The 24,399-nt window shown below is 41.9% G+C and overlaps 1 protein-coding gene and 1 long non-coding RNA gene across 3 annotated transcripts; one reads left to right on the top strand and one right to left on the bottom strand.

Annotated features, from left to right (window-relative positions):
* On the bottom strand, positions 1-19,963 carry LOC114782069 (glutathione hydrolase 5 proenzyme-like). 2 transcript variants are annotated; one of them, XM_028968144.1, is made up of 12 exons: positions 19,623-19,958; positions 18,189-18,316; positions 18,015-18,110; positions 16,973-17,159; positions 15,793-15,953; positions 15,453-15,599; positions 14,964-15,094; positions 7,960-8,144; positions 4,062-4,153; positions 2,337-2,449; positions 1,988-2,098; positions 1-616 (listed from the first exon to the last, which is right to left on the bottom strand). In XM_028968144.1, the coding sequence occupies exons 1-12, from the start codon at positions 19,784-19,786 to the stop codon at positions 470-472; spliced, it is 1,662 nt and encodes a 553-aa protein (XP_028823977.1). In that variant the 5' UTR covers positions 19,787-19,958; the 3' UTR covers positions 1-469. The 2 variants fall into 2 exon arrangements, with proteins under 2 accessions (XP_028823977.1, XP_028823976.1); XM_028968143.1 differs by having other exon boundaries at positions 18,015-18,316; positions 19,623-19,963.
* LOC114782072 (uncharacterized) lies at positions 14,849-23,546 on the top strand. The gene is made up of 3 exons (XR_003747850.1): positions 14,849-15,045; positions 22,685-22,763; positions 22,928-23,546. It is a non-coding gene; the product is annotated as an uncharacterized LOC114782072 (long non-coding RNA).
* The last annotated feature ends 853 nt before the right edge of the window (positions 23,547-24,399 follow it).

Genomic DNA, 24,399 nt, shown 5'->3' with positions numbered 1-24,399 from the left:
TCAATGTTCTCTATGTAGCTCCTTTATTAATGTATTCATTTACTTTTTCAGTTTACAGATTAGTGTCACAATTACACATGAAGAATACATTTGTTTTAAAACACACCAACCTGGAAGAAATAATTAAAAAAAGCTGATGTGATATGCTGAAATAACAAATACACTCAATATATACAAATCCTACATCATAACTTTACATCTTTTGGTTTGTCATACTAGGGCAGTCTTTGAGCTCAGGCATAATCCTACATACAGTGGCTGCTAATATCATCAGTAGCACTGTGCAATGTAGTTATACAGGAGCAACATCACAGGGTTCAAAATGCTTCTTGATTACCGGACTCTAAATGGTTTTCATAAACCTAACCCGTAAAGACTAGGAATATGCACTGTGAGATCATATTTCAGTACTGAAGCCATTCTGCTTCACCATCATGTTTGTCATTTCTGTATGAAATGCCTTGTTGGATCAGTACCCAGCTGATTTTCCCAGTTTCCGTGCATCAGATACAGCGTGGATGCAGCTGCCCTCTTTAGATATACCATTAATTACATTAAAGAACGTCTTTCGAACTTCCACTGTGTGTCCAAGATCTTTAAGGTTCTGCACAACTTCCTGGGTGGAACAGAAGAAGGTATTATTGCATTATAATTTCAGTAAAATATTTAGAATTTATATTAAGGTTGCAGCAAAAAGCATATGCCACAAAATAAATATCCATGAAACATAGTAGATGGCATACATGGTGATCATTTTTGGGTAACCATTCTATACAAAGTTGCATAGTGTGTGACAATCCCAATGAGTCTGCATCACACCGGTCCCTCATCCTTCATCCTATGGGAAGTAAGGCCAAACACCTGACCTGATTTCACCTGACCTGGCAAGAGAGGCGGTTGCATGTAATTCTATAATGTGCAGAGTAAAACTTACAGCACTCCTGGTAGAGGGCTGCACCTTTGCTTCTACCTGCATGAGCATCTGTTTGAATGTCAGAATATTTCGATGCTACTGAAATAAAGCAGCTTCCAGCAAGGCACTGGGAAATGTTACACTGCTTGTTGGTATGTGAGTGGCAATGTAAGTAGCATTTATGATATTTATCAGTTTGAGAATGGGTTCAAACAACCTGTGAATATGCATCACAGGGTAGAAAAACATTGCACTTAACACGTGAATCAATGTCCTCAAAACAGTCACCCTGCACTTTAATCAAACCTCTTGCATGATTCTTATAACTGTGACTATATGACAAGTTACACACAATATTAACTACAGGCTGCAGTAGTAAAATGTTTTTCATAGCAACCCTGTTATTTGTGAGTGTACATCAGTTAAGAATTGTCACCACTTCACCCTGTAACCTGTCATTAGCCTGAGTTGAACAATAATGTGAACAGAAACATAATGAGAAATTCTCTCTTGAGAAGAAATGTTCTTCTTTTAGTGACTGTTGTAAAATCTAGCATTATACACTGCTCAAAAAATAAAGGGAACCCTTAAACAACACAACACACTGATTCACACTGATTTCACATGCTGTTGTGTAAATGGAATAGACAACAGGTGGATTATTAAGACATCTGGGAGGAGATCCACCACCTCATCAGGAGAGTGCCCAGGCGTTGTAGGGAGGTCATACAGGCACCTGAGCCTCATTTTGACTTGTTTTAAGGACATCACCTCAAAGTTGGATCAGTCTGTAGTGTGTTTTTCCACATTTTTTGAGTGTAGCTCCAAATCCAGACCTTCACTGGTTGATAAAAATCACACAAATTATCGATAGAAATCAAGTTTGTCAGTAAAGAACAGGTAGGTAAAGAACAAAGTATTTAATAAGAATATTTTAATCATTCTAATCTAGGATTGCTTATTTTTGAGTTCTCTTTATTTTCTGAGCAGTGTATTAGTTTGTTTTATTACAGGTTGTCCAGTAAACTTGTCCTTTTAAATCTCAAAGCTGCAATGAGCCCAAACATTCATTACCATGTCAAAATTGGGCTCAAAATTCAATGCATTTTTGGAATCCACAAAAACCACAGGAGCAGATATTGCTTCTTCCAAACTCTTTCCAAACCAGAGGTGATTCATAATTGTCTGAAACAGAAATACGTAGTCAATGAACATCAACATCAAAGCAATTTTTTTTTCTAAAATCTGTAATACTTAAAATGCAAAAAGTTAAGTGAAATGTATTAAGAAACAGTTAGGATTATAATCATTCATATTTATTACCCTGTTCAACTACATCTGGGTATTTTCCACAAACACAAAGGGTAGCAGAATTGATCATTTTTCAACTTTAACCTATTGGTCCTGTAATCATGACACTAACCAAGGCCAATGCTGTAGTAATCATACTGCCTCCTGATCCCCCAATCACTATCGTATCCTTCTTAGACCTGGAAAAGAGGATTGCTGGACTCATGGAGGAAGGGGGTCTTTCACCTGAAGTCCAGAAACAAATTACATTTAAGGAATTTGGCAGGTGCTCTATCCAGAGTGACTTATATAAGTGCTTTAAAATAACCATAACAGTTTCTATGATTCTTTTTTTGACTCAGCTGTTAGAACATCTAATAAAATTTCATTCCACCACCTAGGAGCCAAAACAGAGAAGAGTCTTGATTAATGCTTTCCAAGTACCTTGAGATATGGTGGTACCAATGGAGTAGTGTTGAGGATCAGAGTGGTGCATTGTGGTGCAGAGTGAGGAGTGATGAGAGATCTGAGGTAGGAGGGTCTAACCCTCTCTTGGATTTTTAGGCCAGCATTTTAAATTTAATGTAAGCAGCTACAGGAATATATGGAGAGAACATAGTAATAGAGTAGTGTGGTAGAATTTGTGAAGGTTGAAAATAAGTTGTGCTGCAGCCTTTTTATGAAGGCTGGTGGGACAAGACCACATGTTATGGAATTATTAATGATGGATGTGATAAATGGGAGGATGTGTCATAAGAAATAGACTAAATCATTGTGTAAGGAATTGGATCCAATGAACAGGTGGTTAGGCTAGATGGAGTGATGAGTTGTAGGATCTCATCTGAATTTAGGACAGAAAAGTATTCCAATGATAAAGAGGAATCCTAGGGGCAGTGGTGGCCTAGTGGTTAAGGAAGAGGCCCCGTAATCAGAAGGTTGCTGGTTCGAATCCCGATCCGCCAAGGTACCACTGAGGTGCCACTGAGCAAAGCACCGTCCCCACACACTGCTCCCCGGGCGCCGGTCATGGCTGCCCACTGCTCACTCAGGGTGATGGGTTAAATGCAGAGGACAAATTTCACTGTGTGCACCATGTGCTGTGCTGCTGTGTATCACATGTGACAATCATTTCACTTTGGGTATGTAGTACAGGTGGGTCAGTGGTAAATAAATAGCGATTGTGATTTTAAAAAATGGTGTAATTTGCCTTGATTTGTCAATTTTTTTTTGTAAAAGTTACTTCAAATAATTTTAAGATCACGATATGTTGACACCTGACTGTAATTGTGATTTTCCTGCATTTATCTTTCTGCTGCTTGCAGAACCCTATGATTGCTTCATAGGGCATTTAAGAGACAAGGAGCCCAAGCCTCTTGAGGTTTGGATAGAGGTCAAAGAAAATCAATAGATGAATAAAGCGAATATGAGATGAGAGGGTCTGTCAGAAGAAGAGAAAGAAGTGGACAGAGATGTGAAGTGTAGTGGTCTGTAGTTGAAGATGGGTGACTGAAAACTAGGTCTAAGATATGTGTTTTAGACCAGTTGTTGGAGTGGAGGAGAGGAAGAATGTTTTATGGATGATTGAAACCTCCAACGAGGATTAAAGGGGTATCAATAGGGGATGCCCTAAAATGTCTAGTTTATCAACACAGAGTCCAAGGATCCAAAATACAGTAGATCCGAATCCGTAGATTGAGTGGGGAAGAAATAGTAACTGTGTGGAATTCAAAGGAGGGTTAGTGTGCAGAAACTATAGTTATTCAAAGCAGAATGGAACACAAGAAAACAAATATCTGTGTAAAATCATTTTAATTATTTAAAGAATTTTGAAATAGGACTAGACAATAATGCGGATTACCAGCCTGAATTTGGTCCACTTTTCCACAGAAATCAGAAAGCTCATTATTGAGAAGAATGCCTGTTTTTGGAGAATAAAGTCTGGACCCAAATCTGAAAAGACATGTCAACCAAATATGCATGTAAGACAAATTGTTCAGTGACACATGTTGAAATGTTTAACCAATAACAGAAAATGAGATGTAAGATTTCCTTCCAGCATCCAAAGTCATGCATGCTAACTTTTTAGTTTGGATCTGACTAAGAAGTTCTTTCACAACAGTTATTTGGAGAATGGAATAGTGAATAAGCGCGTCTCCAGGTAGGCATTTTGCACTGAGCAGCGTGCCACTTGGTGGTCATGTGCTGTAGGCTAGAGTTGGGTCTGCCCCTTCAAAACGTACACAAAGCAGGAATGGAGGAAAAGCTGTCTTGAGTGTCAGACAGGTCTACAACACAACATTATCATCTTACCGGGAGTTTAGAAAACCACGCCTGTTCTGCTTTCCTTCTGAAAGCGGCTTTGGATTTGCTCTAATGAGCAGAAAATGGTCTGCATTCAGTGTGGTCTGAATTACAACAGATTAGGTTTTCTTCTGCTTATAAATCAAAGTGCCCACTTGGGTGAACTAGACCTTGATTCTTGTATTGGAAAACGTAATGTAAAAATCTTGTGGTAGGTGCAGTGGTGGATTAGTGGGTAAGGAAACAGACCCATACTCTGAACGTTTAAAATCCTTAACTGCCAAGGTGCCACTGAGCAAAGCACCGTCCCCACACACTGCTCCCCACGGGCCTGTCATGGCTGCCCACTGCTCACTAAGGATGACTGTTAAAAGCAGAGGACACATTTTGTTGTGTGCACCGTGTGCTGTGCCGTTTCACAATGACAATCGCTTCACTTTCATTTATGGGCTGCATCATGATACATCAATAATCAAATTGATTGTTTTCTTGATAGTGATTTGGAAGTTTGGCTCTTAATTTACAATCATCTGTAGCCTCACACTTTAGCCTTATTTGGCCAATATGAATGCTTGAACACACATTTATTCTTGCCAAATAAGTCTAAAATATAAGATAAGATGTGCCTTTATTAGTGGGTAAAGTGGGAAAGGAAGGAAGTGGACTGTGCATGATGAGCAGCAAAAAGCACAGACACTATGCCGACTGTATAATAAAAGATTCACTGTACAAGTAAGCAAATAAATAGTCAGAAAAAAAAGAATGTGAGTTGTGTAAAAAAAAAAAAGGCAGTATATACATAAAATGCATTAATATAAATTTGTGAGATTTTACATATGTACAGTGGGTAAATATACACATATTACACTTAAGAGAAAGAGGAGATGGTGTATTGAATGTGTGTGTGTTTTTTTTTTTTTATTCATCTATAATTGTGTGGTCAGTTGTAGAGCCTGACAGTGGTTGACAGGAAAGACCTTCTGAATCTCTGTCCCAAATCGTGGGGGCCACAGCCTGCTACAAAAGGACCTGCTCAGTCCTGTCAGGGTCTCCTGCATGGGGTGGCAGATGTTGTCAAGCAGGGATGACAGCTTAGCCACATTCTCCTGTTACTCACCACCTCCAATGGGTCCAGAGGGCATCATAGAATAGAGCTGGCCCTCCGGATCAGCCTGTACAGAGATGCTACTGTGGTGGAGGATTCGATTAATACATTAAACCAGAAAACTATTATAGACAATTGTTTATTGCAATATGCAACAAAACAGCCAGCCAGTTGACTGATAAGCCCTGCAGCACATTGGGGCGTTCGTTCTTATACAATTTTCTTATCTTTGGTCATATCATAACCATCAAGAAGACCCAAAAGACTGTGGCAATTGTGCGTGTGCTTAACCTTTCATGTTCACTCCCCAGATCCATGTGAAGTAAGTTAAGGGGTGCACCAGCTAAGGGAGGCCTCAAGGACAGACCTTGTCTCCTCAAAGGTCATAAACAGTTTAAGCATTGTACGCCCCGCTGTGTCAATCGGGTCTTCTTTGGAGCATTTCAAACCTCCCCATAAGACTAGCAAGGCCTAACAAATTATCTTGGTTCTTTCCAACCCTCCCAAGCCAGAGTTTCCTGCAGGTATGCATGTGAGTATATGCCCTTTCAATGAGATCATGCAAAGTTCAGACTGTAAATGTGTGAAGGGCCATACTTTGCGCAGGCTGCAAAGGCCCACGAACATACAATGTATTGCACCTACAAGTTACCTGTAGGTGCAATAGATTCTCAAACAAACAAGACCCAGCATTCATGATATGCACGCACTTAAGGCTGTGCAATTGGGAAATTAGTTGAAAGGGGTGTGTTAAAAAAATAGCGGTGTCTGTCGTTGACTACAAACTCAATTTTTTTGTACAAATGTTTTTTTTTCCTAGGAGTTAGCAATCCTGTTAATCACTAAACTAATACTTTGTTGTATTACCACCATTTTTTTTAACTGCTTCACATCTGTGTGGCATGGAGTCAACCAACTTATGGCACCTTTCAGCTGTTATCCCACTGCATGATTCATTTACATTTACGGCATTTACCAGATGCCCTTATCCAGAGCGACTTACAATCAGTAGTTACAGGGACAGTCAGGGTCCCTGGAGACACTCAGGGTTAAGTGTCTTGCTCAGGGACACAATGGTAGTATGTGGGATTTGAACCTGTGTCTTCTGGTTTACAGGCGAGTGTGTTACCCGCTAGGCTACTACCAGCCATTATTTAACAACATTCCACAATTCATTTACATATCTTGGTTTTGCTTCAGAAACAGCATTTTTGAGATCAAGTTCTCAATTGGATTAATTTTATGGCCAATCCATAAAATTAATTTTGTTGGTTTGGAACCAAGACTTTGCACATTTACTAGTGCGTTTTGGGGTCATGGTCTTGTTTTAAACACCCATGTCCTCTTTAGCATAAGGCAACATGACCTTTTCAAGTATTTTGACATGTGCAAACTGATCCATGATCCCTGGTATGCGATAAATAGGCCCAACACCATAGTAGGAGAAACATGCCCATATCATGATGCTTCAACTAATTGCCCAATTGCACAGCCTTAAGAGCGTGCATATCATGAATGCTGGGTCTTGTTTGTTGTCTGAGAATCTACTGCACCTACTGGTAACTTGTTTGCCATGTAGCAATAAAAAATATAACCTGGATTATTCTGGTTAGTCACGCTGCACTGCTATTATTTTGAACAATACTGTACCCAGCAAACCGCATTGAAATATTTAAGCTGTGACTGGTGCCCTCCAGGACCAAGGTTTGTTACCCCTGGTCTAGGTAAGGACATTCAAGAAGGGTGATTTTCAGGGTAGCTGAGCTTCCTTTAACTCCCCTGTGATCCAAATGATCTGTACCCATACAAAAGTTTATGGTAATTTAGAAATGACTTTCTTTTTCCAATAAAAACTAAAGAGAGTTTGCATATTGTATGGTAACAGGCTGCACACACAGGAAAGGTTTATCAATGGGTTCTATGCAGTAATTTTCCAAGATACTTAACAATAATTATTTAGACTATAGCTCTTCCCTACAATATAAAAAATGACAAAAATTAAGTCATTAACATTGATTTGATAATTTGATTTGAAATAATGGTGTAGTCAAACACACATTTGCTGATGCAGTAGATACTCTTTTAGTGTGAATTTGGGTTTTATAGTGAAGCTTTTAATGTGACAATCGACTAGAATTCAAGTTGTTGATAGTTCCTCTCCTTGTGTGTAGATATATAATTTATTGACAGCAAATTTCAGCTACTATAGCCATTTCCAACATTAAAACATCTAATGTCTTAATGGAGCAAAACAAGGACATTTCTAAGTGACCCGAAACTTTCAAAGAGTAGTGTACATGTATCTCCCAAAGAGAATATAATAAGGAAATGTGGGTACTTGGGTACTTACATGTGATTGATTGTGCTTGTCACTGACACAGCAGAACCATCTTCAGCAAGTACGGACAAGTGAGTGGTGCCCCAGCTATCCAGGTATGGTGTGACGTTATAGTGCTGAGGACCATAAGTCTGACTACTGCTGATCAGGGCCCTCATTTTCATTGCAAAGCCCTCCTGGGTCATTTTTAATGGTTCCTGTGCATTAGAAGCAGTGATGGAAATTAACATTTTCATTGTGGCTGCTGGGAGAATAATTCTCCTAGTGACTTGTATTTATTTTTTTTTAATCAAAGAGTTTACAGAGTTTTTTTTTAAGCAGTTGACAGCCACAAAAGGCACCTGGGGAAAAGTGTGTGGGGATGGTGCTTTGCTCAGTGGTACACCTCGGCAGTTTTGGTTTGAACCAGCAACCTTCTGATCACGGGTTTGCAATTGCAGATGCAATAAAATAGTTAATGAAAAGGCGGGTTTTTTTCAATTTTAAATAACTTTTTTTTTTGTGGTTTGAATACATATCTAAAAGATATCATTTTAGATAATTCAGATAATGTGACTACCTCTTCAAACGTAAAATTCCTGAATGGTGCAACAAAGGGGAAATAGTCTCAGTAACTGAAAGTCTGTCGTATTCTAACCAATCAGAGATTGTAAAGGGTGGGTCCTGCTTCTGATTGGCCGAGGACATTTTAGTTATTTACTACCCGGCATACCCCCTGTGATCAACAGGTGCAGGGTCACTACTGGTACCCAAAGTACAGAAGGACACGTATTTTTCTCTTATTGGACAATCACAAACCCTGCACTGACACCACTTGCAGGCTCACTCAGGGTCAAGTGTGGAGGGCCTGTCGAAGCCCATTGAGAAATACTGTATATGATTTTGGGCTACATAAGAAATAAATAAATGTTGTTATTCCAGCATAATTGAAACATAATTTCAGTAAGTTACCTTTCTTGTAGAATTATACTTCAAATAAATAACTTTATTATCCAGATTGATATTCATTTACAGCTCAACATTGACTCTATAGAGGGCAATTTAAACAAAAGAAAAGTGAACCTGTAACGCTGCATTTTTAAATTCAATGGCATGAAAAAAGTTAGGCGCAACAGAATCAGCATCAGAATATCTTTGTAATACTAGAACTAAATTAGGTTCAGTCCCTGAGTAAGAGAGGTATCTTAAATACTGCATTGAAAAAAAGCTAGCTTAAGACATATATTACTATAATACAAATTTAATACAGAATATGATACAAAATATAAAATGTAAAGGGTGAGATGAAAAACCTTATTGAGTTGGAGGAGGAAAGGTGTGTTAAATGTCATTAAGTGCCCTGATTGCAACATGGTAGAAGCTGTTGTTAAGTCTGTTTGTCCTGGTTTCATACTCCTGTATCTCTGCTTGATGGCAGCAATCGGCACTGGTCATGGTCATTTCAACCCTATTAAAGAGCATGAATTAATCAAATTAATCTCATCATCAAATCAATGTACTTGCGCTTTAGATCCGATTCAAACAAGGCTCCTTAAGCAAATAGCACCCAATGTTATAAATTCTATCCTCAAAATTGTTAACTCGTCGCTTAGCACCGGCCACGTACCAAGTTCGTTCAAGGTAACAGTCATTAGACCCCTGATTAAAAAGCCGGATCCTGATCGCAGTCAGCTTTCAAATTACAGACCGATATCCAACCTTCCGTTCATATCAAAAATCTTAGAAAAAGTCGTAGCCCAGCAGCTGAGCACATATCTAGACTGTAACAATATCCACGAAGTATATCAATCAGGATTTAGACCTCATCATAGCACTGAGACAGCGCTGGTTAAAGTGGTTGGCCTCTGATCAGGGACTCATTTCGCTGCTTGTCCTGCTTGATCTGAGTGCAGCGTTTGACACTATCGATCACGCTATTCTTCTTGCCAGGTTAGAGAATGTTATCGGGATTAAGGGAACAGCCCTTGAATGGTTCAGATCATATTTGACCAACCGATATCAGTTTGTGGACATCAATGGTGTTTCGTCTTCACATAGTAAAGTAGAGTTTGGTGTTCCACAAGGTTCTGTCCTAGGTCCATTACTTTTTTCTCTATACATGTTACCTTTAGTCGACGTCATCCGCAAACACGGTATTAGCTTTCATTGCTACGCTGACGACACACAGCTGTATCTGTCAGCAATGCCAGATCAGAGGCAGCAGCTGAACAATATAGAGAATTGTCTGAAGGACATTAGACAGTGGATGCTCACCAACTTTCTCCTGTTAAACCCTGACAAGACAGAAGCGCTTGTACTTGGGCCTCAAGCAGCCAGACGTAAGCTGGCTGACTACACAATAACCCTGGATAGCCTTTCTATCTCACCGAGTATTGAAGTGAAGGATCTAGGTGTCATCATTGATGCAGGTCTCTCATTCAGTTCGCACGTAGATAATGTCACTAGAATAGCATTCTTTCACCTTAGAAATATTGCGAAAATAAGAAATATAATCTCAATGCATGATGCTGAAAAGTTGGTCCATGCATTTATTACATCAAGGTTAGATTACTGCAATGCATTACTGTCTGGATGCTCTAGTAGATGCATGAGTAAACTCCAGCTAGTACAGAATGCTGCAGCCAGAGTCCTAACTAGAACCAGGAAATTTGACCACATCACCCCAGTCTTACAATCACTGCACTGGTTACCCATCAAATTTAGGATTGACTACAAAATCCTACTTTTAACCTATAAAGCTCTAAATGGTCTCGCCCCACAGTACCTGAGTGAACTTTTGGTTCTTTACGAACCGCCACGCCCCCTTCGATCAATGCGTGCGGGGTCACTACTGGTACCAAAGGTGCAGAAGGTCACAGCTGGGAGCAGATCCTTCTCCTATAGAGCTCTGCAGTTGTGGAACAGCTTGCCTGTCAGTGTCCGGGACTCAGACACAGTCTCAGTGTTTAAATCCAATCTCAAAAATCTGTTTTCTCTGGCTTTTTGCTAAAGTCCTAGACCCTCATTTCACTTCATTTTGATGCAGTGTCAATTATAAAGTCCAGTTTATCACACAGTCCCCCTGTTAGACACAGACAAAGTTAAATTCACCCTAGTTAGGCTGTCCTAGTTAGGGTACCGGGCCACTGTAGCACCAATATACCACCATAACCACATATTTCAGTATCGGTCGTACAGTGTAACCGTCTGCCGCTGCTTCTGTTTGTTTTTCTCCGAGACACGGAATCAAGCACCCAGACTACTGGTAGATCCCAGTGAAGAGACCAGCAAATACATCCTGGTTCCTGACAACTGCTTTACAAGGACAAAACATGAAACAAACCAGAGGGTCACCACAGCCACCACCACCATTACAACTACAGCTTCAGGGATCTTCAAATGGACCAGTAACATCATTACGGACACGTAATCTAGACCATGACACTGAATACATCCTGGACTTCTCCAATCCTACAACTGTAGGACTTATCATTATATCATATCCAACCCTGCACTGACACCATTTGCAGGCTCACTCTACCCTGGAAGGGGGTCCCTCTCTGTATCACTCCTTCCCAACGTTTCTTCCTTTCTTTTTTTCCTCTCCTAGAGTTTTTTTGTGTGGAGTTTTTCCTTGTGTGCAGAAGGGTCAAGTGTGGGGGGTGTCAACTGTAGGGCCTGTCAAAGCCCATTGAGACTTACTGTATGTGATTTTGGGCTATATAAGAAATAAATGTTGTTGTTGTTGATGATCGGGTTGTGAGGAGTCCTTTATGATGTTTTGTGCTCTCTTTGAGGCAGCGAGAGCTGTGCAGTTAGTCCTGAGAGGATAAATAACAGCCAATGATTTTCTGGGCAGTCTTCACAATCTGCTGCAGTGATTGTTGTGCTGTTGTGCAGCTGGAAAACCGTATGCAGAGGCAGGAGCACAGGATGCTCTCAATACAACACCAGCAGTTTAAGAGGTTTTTTTCCCTGAGAACCTTCACCAGCTCAGTTGAGTTCGCACCCCAGGACAGGTCCTCCTTAATGTGAATGTCCAGGAAGCGGACGCCGGACACCCTCTTGATGATATGACTCCAGACCAGTCTCTCAAAGCTCTTCATTAGGACTGGAGTGAGCGATACTGGCCGAGTGTCATTCAGACAGGTCATGGATTTTATTTGGTAACAGGACTAAGTGGAGGTTTTCAGGCAGGGTGGGACAGGCTGGCTGAAGATCTCGGTGAAGACCGAGTCCAGTTGCTCTGCACAGTTCCTCAGCACACTGCTGGGACCTGCCACCTTCCTGGGGTTGACAGCCTTGAGCGAGCGTCTCACTTCATGTTCCTCCCACTTAAGGGTGGGGGTGAAGTTGCTGTGAGCTGCTGCTGTTGCATTTGGAATAGCTGCCTCTGGTGGTTCAGCTCCTCTGCCATTGAGGCATCACCTTCAGCAGCTCCATGACTGGTCCTGTAGTTGATGTGCTGAACTCCCTTACAAACCTGCCTGCTGTTGTTGCTGTCAAGGTACTTCTCGATCCTCCTCTTAAACAGGCCCTTCTCAAAAAATGAGCATATTGTGATATTCATTATTTCCTGTAATGTACTGATAAACAGACTTTCATATATTTTAGATTCATTACACACAACTGAAGGTAGGTCAAGCCTCATATTGTTTTAATATTGATGATTTTGGCATACAGCTCATGAAAACCCAAAGTTCCTATCTCAAAAAATGAGCATATCATGAAAAGGTTCTCTAAACGAGCCATTAACCTAATCATCTGAATCAACTAATTATCTCTAAAAGATTCCTGAGGCTTTTAAAAACTCCCAGCCTGGTTCATTACTCAAAACCGCATTCATGGGTAAGACTGCCGACCTGACTGCTGTCCAGAAGGCCATCATTGACACCCTCAAGCAAGAGGGGAAGACACAGAAAGAAATTTCTGAACGAATAGGCTGTTCCCAGAGTGCTGTATCAAGGCACCTCAGTGGGAAGTCTGTGGGAAGGAAAAAGTGTGGCAGAAAACGCTGCACAACGAGAAGAGGTGACCAGACCCTGAGGAAGATTATGCAGAAGGACCGATTCCAGACCTTGGGGGACTGAGTCTGGAGTAGGAAAAGCCAGAGCCACCGTGCACAGGCGTGTGCAGGAAATGGGCTACAGGTGCCGCATTCCCCAGGTCAAGCCACTTTTGAACCAGAAACCACGGCAGAAGCACTCAGTGGTCCAAAGTACTTTTTTCGGATGAAAGCTAATTTTGCATGTCGTTCGGAAATCAAGGTGCCAGAGTCTGAAGGAAGACTGGGCAGAGAGAAATGCCAAAATGCCTGAAGACCAGTGTCAAGTACCCACAGTCAGTGATGGTCTGGGGTGCCATGTAAGCTGCTGGTGTTGGTCCACTGTGTTTTATCAAGGGCAGGGTCAATGCAGCTAGCTATCAGGAGATTTTGGAGCACTTCATGCTTCCATCTGCTGAAAAGCTTTATGGAGATGAAGATCTCCACAGATCTCCACAGTGCCAAAACCACTGGAAAATGGTTTACTGACCATTGTATTTCTGTGCTCAATTGGCCTGCCAACTCTCCTGACCTGAACCCCATAGATAATCTGTGGGATATTGTGAAGAGAAAGTTGAGAGACACAAGACCCAACACTCTGGATGAGCTTAAGGCCGCTATCGAAGCATCCTGGGCCTCCATAACACCTCAGCAGTGCCACAGACTGATTGCCTCCATGCCACGCCGCATTGAAGCAGTCATTTCTGCAAAAGGATTCCCGACCAAGTATTGAGTGCATAACTGAACATGATTATTTGAAGGTTGACTTTTTTTTTTTTTTTTTTAATTGGTCTGATGAAATATGCTATTCAAGATAGGAATGTTGGGTTTTCATGAGCTGTATGCCAAAACCATCAATATTAAAAATATAAAAGGCTTGTACTACCTTCAGTTGTGCGTGATGAATCTAAAATATATGAAAGTCTAATGTTTATCAGCACATTACAGGAAATAATGAACTTTATCACAATATGCAAAAAACTGTCAGTGTGGAGTGCCAGGACAGGATGTTCAAAAAAAGTCTCAGTTGGTTCAGTCACAGCAGTCCTGTAGCTGCAGAGAAGCATCATCAGGCCAGGTTGTGATGGATCTTGTGATAGTTGGAGCAGATTTGTGGAAGGGGTGTATGATATAATCAGCAGCAGTGACATGTGGTCAGACTGGGCCAGGTGTGGGAGCTTGATGTTCATGTAGACCTTATCTAGCGTGGTAGCTCCTCTGGTAGCACAGTTTAATATGCTGCTTTTTGTCACTACGTATGCACACCAGTTGTTGATATAAATACACAAACCATCTCCTCTGCTCTTAACGGAGTATTGTTCTGTTGTGGCAGTTGTACTTTTTGTACTAAAAGTAAAACTCACATAAATACACATAAAATGACACTCCGGAGGGGAGAGCACCGAGCCGCTGCAACTGTGTGTGCCGGCATCTTGCAACCAGCAAAAAAGTTAGTCTAGAGCTCTGCTTTACTGGCAAATCGCATGGTGCAGAACACGAACTATCTAGCTCCAACAGCTCCAACATCTCCAACACTAGCTCCAACACTTTCACATTCACTGCTCAGTTACAATTTATCCTACACAGCTATTGTGCGCCAATTGGCTGACGTCAACGTATTTCAACCGCAAAGCACTCACACAGTAATCTGAAGGTTGCCGGTTCCTGAACCACCAAGGTGTCACTGAGGTGCCACTGAGCAACGCACCATCCCCACACACTGCTCTCTGGGTACCTGGGCACCTCATGGCTGCCCACTGCTCACTAAGGGTGAAGGTTAAAAGCAGAGGACACATTTTGTTGTGTGCACCGTGTGCCATGCTGCAGTGTATCACAATGACAATCACTTCACTTTTATTTACATTTTGCTTAGCATCCCAAGTTTTTTTTTTAAACTGGGGTTGTATTTGAAAGACTTATGAATGATTTGTGGCAAGGAGCTCTTGACACCCTGGAATAAAAGGAACTGAAAAACAGTTTTATGTTCACATACCCTTTCAGAACCAAATCTGGGATCCCGCAGGAACTTCTTCAGACCGTTAGCAAATTTACATGTCTCCACATAGCGGTGAAAGGTAAGGGTTTTCTGTTTCCCTCTTAGCGACTCTGAAGATAGATTATAACCTGCAGAGAAACGTGTTAAATTATACACAGTGGGCCCCACATCTGGACCAAATGTCACTGTAAATTCAGAGACCGACTATTGGCCTTAATTAGATTCCAAAGTGATTTAGAAACCCTTTTTCTATGTCTCATTGTACACTGAAACGAAAGCATAGAACAAAAAAAACCATTTGAAATCATGGAATACTTTTATAACTCAAAGTTCAATAGGTCAAGTAGTATCTAGCTGTACCAGTCTACACATGTAATGTTCATGAAAGCTAAAGTCAATTCTTCTGCCTGACTAGACAAGCCTGCTTGCAATTCCAAGAATGACTAAATTAAATGATCATAAGTCTGCAGTACAACAGCAGCTCACCTCTCATAGTGTTTAATATGAAGCTGAGTGTAGCACCCCCAGCTGGTGGAGGTGGGATATACATATCAAAATCTCCCAGTGGCACCTTCCACGCACTGGTCACAGATACTTCGAATGAGTTCAGGTCCTCCAAGGACAAGATTCCCCCTGACATTCAGAACCAGTGATACAAAGCCAGTTAAATCAGTTAGAAGTAGCACGTTTTCACTCTGCTATAATCAGCATGTCTTAAAACACAAACCACAAAAAAAGAACAAGCTAAGACATCATAACTGTAATAATGGAATGGTATGCACCTCAGAATTTTTTATTAATTAAGTGTTAATTCATAATGGGTTACCTGCATCCTTTATATCACTAATTAAGCTTCTGGCTATTTCTCCTGTGTAGAAAGCATCTGCACCCTTCTCTGCAATGACTTCCAGGGTATCAGCAAGTTTTTCAAACCTCAGGGTGTCTCCTTCCTTCAGCAGCTTCCCATTTTTATCTGTGAACAACTTCCTGTAATCGGAGCAGTTGTAAATATGTGTACTTTCATGTAAATATAAAAGGGTAATTCCAGCATCTTAAACCCAGTAGGATTATTTGGTCTGGTGAAAAAAACCTTCTCATTCACAAACAATGCCTAACGCGCTTCTAAAAGAAAGGTCCAAATTTTCCAAAAATTCACTTTTGCTAATATAGTGTATTTCTTTTCTTTACTTTACTTGGCAGATGCTTTTATCCAAAACGACTTACAAGAGGAAGACACCAGCAATTCTTATTTGGTTTTTGAGTTACAAAACTATGAGTCCTGATAAGGCCTGACCTGTCAGGAATAGAACATGCAGGGGAATTGTTAGGTGCTAGACAATTTTTTTTGTGAGTGTGTGCACGTGTGCAAGTGTTACATTTGTCTGAAATACTTGTGGGTTTTCAGCTGCTTCTTAAAGTTGGTGGTAGTCTCGGCAAGTTGAATGGAGCAGGACAAGTTGTTCCACCAGCCAGGGACAACAAAGGAGAACAGAGCCAATTGGGATCGGAGACCCCGTGAAGAGGGGATTTTCAGTCTGGTTTCATTTGCAGATCTGAGAGGGTGTGCAGGAGTGTAACTGGCTAGTATTGTGTTGGTGTAAGAGGGAGAACTTCCATTTACAGCCCTGTAGGCAGCATCAAGGATTTAAACTCAATGCGAGTAGCTACCGGGAGCCGGTGGAGAGAGGTGAGAAGAGGCATGACATGGGTGTGTTTCGGCTGATTGAAGATGAGGCGGGCTGGACCATTTTGGACCATCTGGAGTGGTTTATGGTGAATGCAGTGGCTCCAGCCAGGAGAGTTATAATAGTCAAGTTTCGAGATGACCATTGCCTGGAAGAGGAGCTGCATAGCTGCCTAAACAAAGTGGCCTACATCTTCCAGTCGTTCAAATTCCAGCTAAATGCTCATTAGCTTGTGTTCCTGTTTATCTCAGTCATCTAGTAGGTAATGAGATGTTAATGATGTACCCAGATTCACAATCTACATGTGAATCTCCATCTTACCGAAGCTGCAGTGTCTTGTCGTCTTGTAACATGTACAGAAATCGAGCAAGAACAGGTGACAGTGGGATACCCTCCCTGGCCATTTTGATAGTGGGCTGGAAGAGACTGGCCCAGGGCAGTTTCCCATACTGCCTGTGAACCTCCTCATAGGCCCGGACCTCACCGGGAACACCGATCCACTCAGTACCTGGAGTTAAGAAAACCATATTCTTCATTTAGCTGCCTTTTCCCTCATTCTGACCTTTATAAAAAAGAATGCAAAGGAAGAATAAATGTTCATGTGAGAATCTCATATGATTCCCCGTTTTCTTTGAATATAGACTAAAATCAAATTCCAAACCGATTTGAGCAAAACAGACCTGCCAGGTTTAAAGCATATTGTACATGCTTCTCAGAGAGGAAAACCACATGGACAATTCCCCGTTGAGACAACGACTGGGACTGTATATACACTGCTCAAAAAAAAAAAAAAAAAAAATCCTAGATATGATCAATAACATATTCTTATTAAATACTTTGTTCTTAGTTGAATATTCTGACAACAAAAGAACAAATGTATCAACCCATCAATGTTTGATTTGGAGTCTAAAACTGGAAAAACACAATACAGGCTGAGCCAACTTTGATGTCTGTGGCCTCCAAGTGCCTGTATGACCTCCCTACAACTCCTGGGCATGCTCCTGCTGAGGTGGTCTCCTGAGAGTCCTCCTCCCAGACCTGGACTAAAGCATCCACTGACAGTCTGTTGGTGGATATAGCATTGACCAGCATTCAAAAGTGACCAAAATATCAGGAAGAAAGCATAGAAACTGACAAGTGGTCTGTGGAACCACCTGCAGAACCACGCCTTTATTGGGGAGGTCTTGCTAATTTCCACCTGTTGTCTATTCCATTTGTACAACAGCATGTGAAATTGATGATCAATCAGTGTTGCTTCCTAAGTGGACAGTTTGGGGAGTGTGTGTGCAAGTGTGTCATGTACTGGTTGGTGTGAAATAATGAAGATGATAAAAATAATCATTCCGAAGACACTGCAGCATACCTGGAAGTGACTGAAAGGATTGTGTGCATTTCTTCAGCAGTTCAGGGTTGAAATTCTTTGGCACAGTTTCCCGGGCATTGATGATTTGAACTTTTCCTGTGCATGGACGAATTCTCAGTGATAGTATCTTCTTAACAGCATGACAAAAGCACATTAATGAAATTCTGATCTTACCACTTGCATCACGGATGGTGAAGATTGAGCCCCCGCCAACTCCCATACTCTGTGGGTGAATGACAGAAGTGCACAACAGAGCAGCAATAGCACTATCTACTGCAGATCCCCCAAGCTTCAGAATGTCTCTAGTTCAGAAAAAATAGAGTAAATGTTAGATAGAAATGGACCAATTCTGCTTTCTCAGTTCCAATTCCTGGCCAATCCTGAGGACTGATCGAATATTAGTATTTAATGAATAAACTACGGCCCCATAATCAGAAGGTTGCCGGTTCGAGTCCCCACACACTGCTCCCCGGGCACCTGTCGTGGCTGCCCACTGCTCAGGGTGATGGTTAAATACAGAGGACACGTTTTGCTGTGTCAACGTGTGCTGTGCTGCTGTGTATCACAAGTGACAAGTCACTGCATCTTTTTTCACTTGAATATTATGATAATAGTAAAACACAACATAAGGATGTCAGAAGAGCAACCAATAAAATGTAGGCCTATGTATGAGACAGATGTTCTACACTCTTAGACATGTTTTAAATACTTAAATGTCAGAGTTATAATAAAATCTTTCCTTTCCTACAAAATGCCGGATGTGCTGCTGAGAAGTGGGATGAGGAAGTTTACAGGGCCCGACGTCCCGGGGCTATTCCAGCCCTGCCCATCGGGCTACCGTCTTATCGCTCATTAGCTTCCTATTCAGCATGACGAGGGAAATCCCCCGTAGCGAGTTTCAACGTGTCACAGAGACCGTGTGCGTGTGTAAAATGGATGGATTTACGATGGATTTAAATAAGACAGGTTCCAAAAAAAAAGCGGAAAAGTGATGACAAATCCGACAATGAGGCAAAAAGCAAGCATAGCTTTCCATACAATTTCTGAACAAGCCAAATAACAATGTTCTGCCAGGTGTGTCGTGAGTTTCCAGAGCTTTCTGACTCGACAAGCTCCTCTGGGTCTTTCCTAAAACGACTGGTCCCGGCAACAATCACAACCCATGCGAGATCTCTGCAGCATCTTTCCCAGAATAAAAAACCACTAAAATAAACCCAACGGAAGACATGTAGAGAGCAGCGTCCTCCCTGGTCCTTCTGGAGTTCCTAATAATGAGGCTGCTTTCCATCTATAGTGAACTGCTGATACTGTACTTCATATAGAAATCTTTATTCCATACATTCCTCGTGGTTAAAACGTTTTGCTTTTCATTGTGAGACCTGTAAAATGTAATACAGGACGTTTTGCCTTGTAAATAAGGTAATTTTATTCAGAAATAGATATTGACTGCGGGGACCAGGCAGGACAGTATTGCGCGACAGAAGGAGATTAAATTTGAGCTGACGGGACAGTAAACTGTCGCCATTGCGAGCCGCCACATGCCAACTTCACGTTTCATACTTTCAGCTCGATATAAAACCGTATTCGCCGTCGTGTCCCCGAACTTACCGACCGACCTCCGAGCAGGTCCGGGAGTCCGCGGCCACCGCGGCTCTCCGGAAAGATCCGTCCGGACAGCCGTGGTCGTGGAAGAAAGTCACGCAGAGGACAACCACGAGCACCAGGAGGACGAGCGCCACACACACGCACACCTTCACCCGGCAAGGAGCCATGTCTGCAGACCCAGGGGGACCCAGGAGGACCCAGGAGGACCCAGGAGGACCCGGTCCTCACACTTCCGCAGGACCGCAGGACGGGCTGAAGACCCCGGACACCCAGGAGGACCCAGGAGGACCCGGTCCTCACACTTCCGCAGGACGGGCTGAAGACCCCGGACACCCAGGAGGACTCAGGAGGACCCGGTCCTCACACTTCCGCAGGACGGGAAGACGGGGGTGGGAGGGACATTTCAACAGTGTTACAACGACAATAAAAATACAACAGGTGACACTTTAAATTTGGTGTCAATTCATCTTTTATTAACTCGTAAATCTAAAGCTGGCTATGATGCACATTTTAAACCTGACATTCCAAATGGAATTTTGCACACATGGAAACTCTGTAGGGACAAGAAGTGCAAACTTCTGCCTTGTTTAATTCTCATCATTTCCTGGGGTGTTTGGGACGGTCCTTCTGGTAACACTTCCTGTGTTTGGTGACATGGGTGAACCCCCCTCTACCACTACTACCCCCCCCACACACACACAAAAAAAAATATTAAGAAATATGTATGAAGATCTTTTACTGAAAATCTGTTGTCTGTGCCATACTGAAATGTAACCAGATAAACATGTATTTGGCTTTGACCTTTTCTTGTCCATCTTCCATTGTGTTAATTTTGCACTCCAGTATTAACAGCCATCTTCCAACTCCAAGATCACCCCAAGGAATAGACACTTTTCCTCGAAGCGGCCCTGTAATCAGAAGGTTGCTGGATCGAATCACTGAGCAAAACACCATCCCCACACACTGCTCCCCGGGCGTCTGTCAGGCTGCCCACTGCTCACTCAGGCTGATGGGTTAAATGCAGAGGACACATCTTGTTGAATGCACCATGTGCTTTGCTGTGTATGACAATCAATTCACTTTAATGTGCAGATTCAGTTTGTTTCGTTTTTGCAGGACCCAGGAGAAATTAAGTGAAAGCAAAGTGATTGTGAAACACAGCACATGGTGACACAACAAAATGTGTCCTCTGCTTTTAACCCATTAGCCTTGGTGAGCAGTGGACAGCCATGACAGGCACCCAGTTAGCAGTGTGTATAGATGGTGCTTTGCACAGTGGCATCTTGGTGGATCAGGATTTTAATTAATCAATCGGTGTTATCAATAACACCGCAATTTCCCACTTGTGGGACTAATAAAGGTTTATCTTATCTTAATAGCTCATATTGTGGTGTTATCAATCAATAGCTCATATGAAAAGCTAAAACCTACCAAATGATGTTTAATGCTTTGAAATGAATTAGTTTCACTGAAAAAAGATTAATCATTTAAATCAAGACAGAAAGGTCAATTTTCGGTAAGACAAAAGTTTTGTCGCCTATACAGAAATTGTACAAATTTACTGCAAATACAAAAATGTCAGCAAATTAAGTAGCGGTGATTCATACAATTTTAAGTCATCAGGAATAGCAAAGAAAGCAGTCTTGCATGCCTCCCAGAGTTCAGCAGTATTCTTTGGTTTTGTTTTCCATGCTTCCTCTTTCATCCTACCCCACACATGCTCAATGATGTTCATGTCTGGTGACTAGGCTGGCCAATCCTGGAGCATCTTGATCTTCTTCGCCTTGAGGAACTTTGATGTGGAGATGGAAGTATGTGATGGAGCACCATCCTGCTGCAGAATTTGGCCTCTTATGGTTGGGAATATAAAAGGTAGCTAAGATTTCTTGGTGTTTCAGACTATTGATGTTGCCTTCCACCCTGCAGATCTCTCGCACACATACTGGATGTAACCCCAGACCATGATTTTACCGCCACCAAACTTCACTGTTTTCTGGGTGAATCTCGGATCCATGCGGGCTCCAGTAGGTCCCCTGCAATATTTGCGGTGACTGTGGTGTAATTCAACAGAAGATTCATCTGAAAAATCAACCTTCTGCCACTTTTCCAGCATCCATCCTTTTAGCAGGCTGTGGGCCTTGGCAGATGCCACACGGTTTTTCAATTGTCTTTTGTTTAGTGCTGCCTTCTGGGCACTGATTTGAACATGGTCATTTTGAGACAGAATTCGACAAACTGGTCTGGTTCACACAGGGACTTCAGGTGACCAGGTCTCGTGGAGCTCTGCTGCAGTGGAAAATGGGCCTGGATTTTCGAGCCAACAAACGGTCTTGTGGGGCCTGCCTGACCTGGGCTTGTCAAAAACGTCTCCAGTCTCTTCAAATATATATATATTTTTTTATCCATTTACATTTATGGCATTTATCAGATGCCCTTATCCAGAGCGACTTACAATCAGTAGTTACAGGGACAGTCTCCCTGGAGCAATTTAGGGTTAAGTGTCTTGCTCAGGGACACAATGGTAGTAAAAAAAAAAAAAGTGAAGTGATTGTCACATGTGATACACAGCAGCACAGCACACGATGCACACAGTGAAATTTGTCCTCTGCATTTAACCCATCACCCTGAGTGAGCAGTGGGCAGCCATGACAAGCGTCCGGGGAGCAGTGTGTGGGGACGGTGCTTTGCTCAGTGGCACCTCAGTGGCACCTTGGCGGATCGGGAATCGAACCTGCAACCTTCTGATTACAGGGCCGCTTCCTTAACCGCTAGGCCACCACTGTCACCAGCGGGATTCGAACCTGGGTCTTCTGGTTCATAGGCGAGTGTGTTACCCACTAGGCTACTACCACCCTACAGACCCCCCATAGTGCAATCATAAAAGAAAAATATACATGTATATACACACTAAACTATACTAACTTCAACTAAAACTTAAATACTGTTCAGGTTTCTCTATAGGAGAAAAGTAGAACTTTTCAGAACAATGAACAGGTCAAACAGGATATAACTGGATTACATCATGTAGGATGATTGTAAGTGGATATGTTGGCTATTTCAAACAGGACACACAAGACAAGACAAACAAACTGCAAGATGTGTAGGGATGTGCAAAACGTGTGAAGACAGTGACGGGCCAGACAGGTAACGTTGATACCATATCACCATAAAAGGCGCAATAGAAAACCTATCGGTGGCCATGCAATCACAATGTCAGGGCAGCATGGGCATGCACACACAAAAACCCCATAGATAATATTACTCAACATAACAGAGGTTGTGTGTGTGTATGTGTGTGTGTGTTTCAGTCTAAAGAGGAAAGGCTGTGAGTGTTCAGTTGTCTGAAGACCTGTGGACAGAAGCTATTGCAGAGTCTGGCAGTGAGTACCTTTTTCCACATGGAAGGAGGTTGAAGAACACATGTGAGGGGTGTGTAGAGGTAAATGCTGTAAATGTATCACTCCTTCCCAAGGTTTCTTCACAATGCTGGTGACTTTCTGGATTCATCATGTTTTGTAAATGTCCATTATGTAGGGAAGAGAAACTCCAATAATCTTCTCAGTTGTCCTCACTATCCTGTAAAGTCTTGCGGTCCAATATGCATGGTCATGGCCACATCATGCTGTGGGGGTGTTTTGCAGTTGCAGGGACAGAACGATTGGTTTGAGGGAAAGATGAACGCGGCCAAGTACAGGTATATCCTGGACTAAAACCTTCTCCAGAGTGCTCAGGACCTCAGACTGGGCCAAAGGTTTACCTTCCAACAGGACAATGACCCTAAGCACACAGCTAAAATAACGAAGGAGTGGCTTCACAGCAACTCTGTTACTGTTCTTGAAAGACCCTGCCGGAGCCCTGATTTAAACCCAATTGAGCATCTCTGGAGAGACCTAAAAATGGTGGTCCACCAACATTTACCATCCAACCTGCCAGAGCTGGAGAGGATCTACAAGGAGAAATAGAAGAGGATCCACAAATCCACGTGTGAAAAACTTGATTCATATTTCCAAAAAAATCTTGTGGCTCTATTAGATCAAAAGGGTGTTTCTACTAAATACGGAGCAATAGGACTATGTGATATTTTTCTTTGTTAATAAATCTGCAAAAATGTCAACTATGGAAGAAAACCTGTTCCATCGGAAATTTTATTAGCATTTGAATTTTTTGCCTATGAATATTGAATTTTCTTTGGTATTGAAATAATGTTGATGAATATTCAATATTTTTGTGTTTATTTTACATTGCCAAAAAATTCAAAGTAAAAGAACCAAAAAAAGGACAAAAAAACTATTTTTCAGCGTCAGAGATTCAACTCCAAAAATTTCAAAGTCAGATATTAAACACCCAAAAATCTGCATAATAATCCAGCAAATTAAGCATGAGCTATCGATCAGCAATCACCTCGACTTGGCATCCAGCCAATCAAGTTATGCTTCGACCAACACAGCCGACGTGCGTTAGGCTTTCAGTAGAGAAACATTTTGTGACAAATATTACCTCATTTGGCTCATTTGAAGATGACTGCAGTTAATGGAAAAAGTACAATGAGGCTGCGGTGGTCTTTATAAAAACCTAAACTGTGAGTTCATGGCAGACCTCAGGCAGGCAGGCAGGCAAGTTCCTTTAGTCTGTTTTACCAATCTCTGAATAAGGCATCAAATTGGTGTTCCGCCACGATACTTTATTAATCTTGTTCTGAAGAACATTTCTGTGGCATTAACTAGACTTTGCGGAGAACCGGAAGCTGTAGTCAGTTTTAGAGGATTATTTTTTTAAAGAT

The sequence above is a fragment of the Denticeps clupeoides genome, unplaced genomic scaffold, assembly GCF_900700375.1.
Source record: "Denticeps clupeoides unplaced genomic scaffold, fDenClu1.1, whole genome shotgun sequence".
NCBI classification, from domain to species: Eukaryota; Metazoa; Chordata; class Actinopteri; order Clupeiformes; family Denticipitidae; genus Denticeps; species Denticeps clupeoides.
This window is presented reverse-complemented; position numbering and strand designations above follow the sequence as displayed.

Excerpts from the sequence above, each read along its gene's own strand:
- LOC114782069 (XM_028968143.1), bottom strand. The coding sequence starts at position 19,786 with ATGGCTCCTTGCCGGGTGAAGGTGTGCGTGTGTGTGGCGCTCGTCCTC. Across the intron at positions 15,600-15,792 it reads TAGTGATATAAAGGATGCAG|GGGGAATCTTGTCCTTGGAG; the intron begins GTAACCCATTAT and ends TCTGAATGTCAG. Across the intron at positions 8,145-14,963 it reads CCAGATTTGGTTCTGAAAGG|GAACCATTAAAAATGACCCA; the intron begins GTATGTGAACAT and ends TCTAATGCACAG.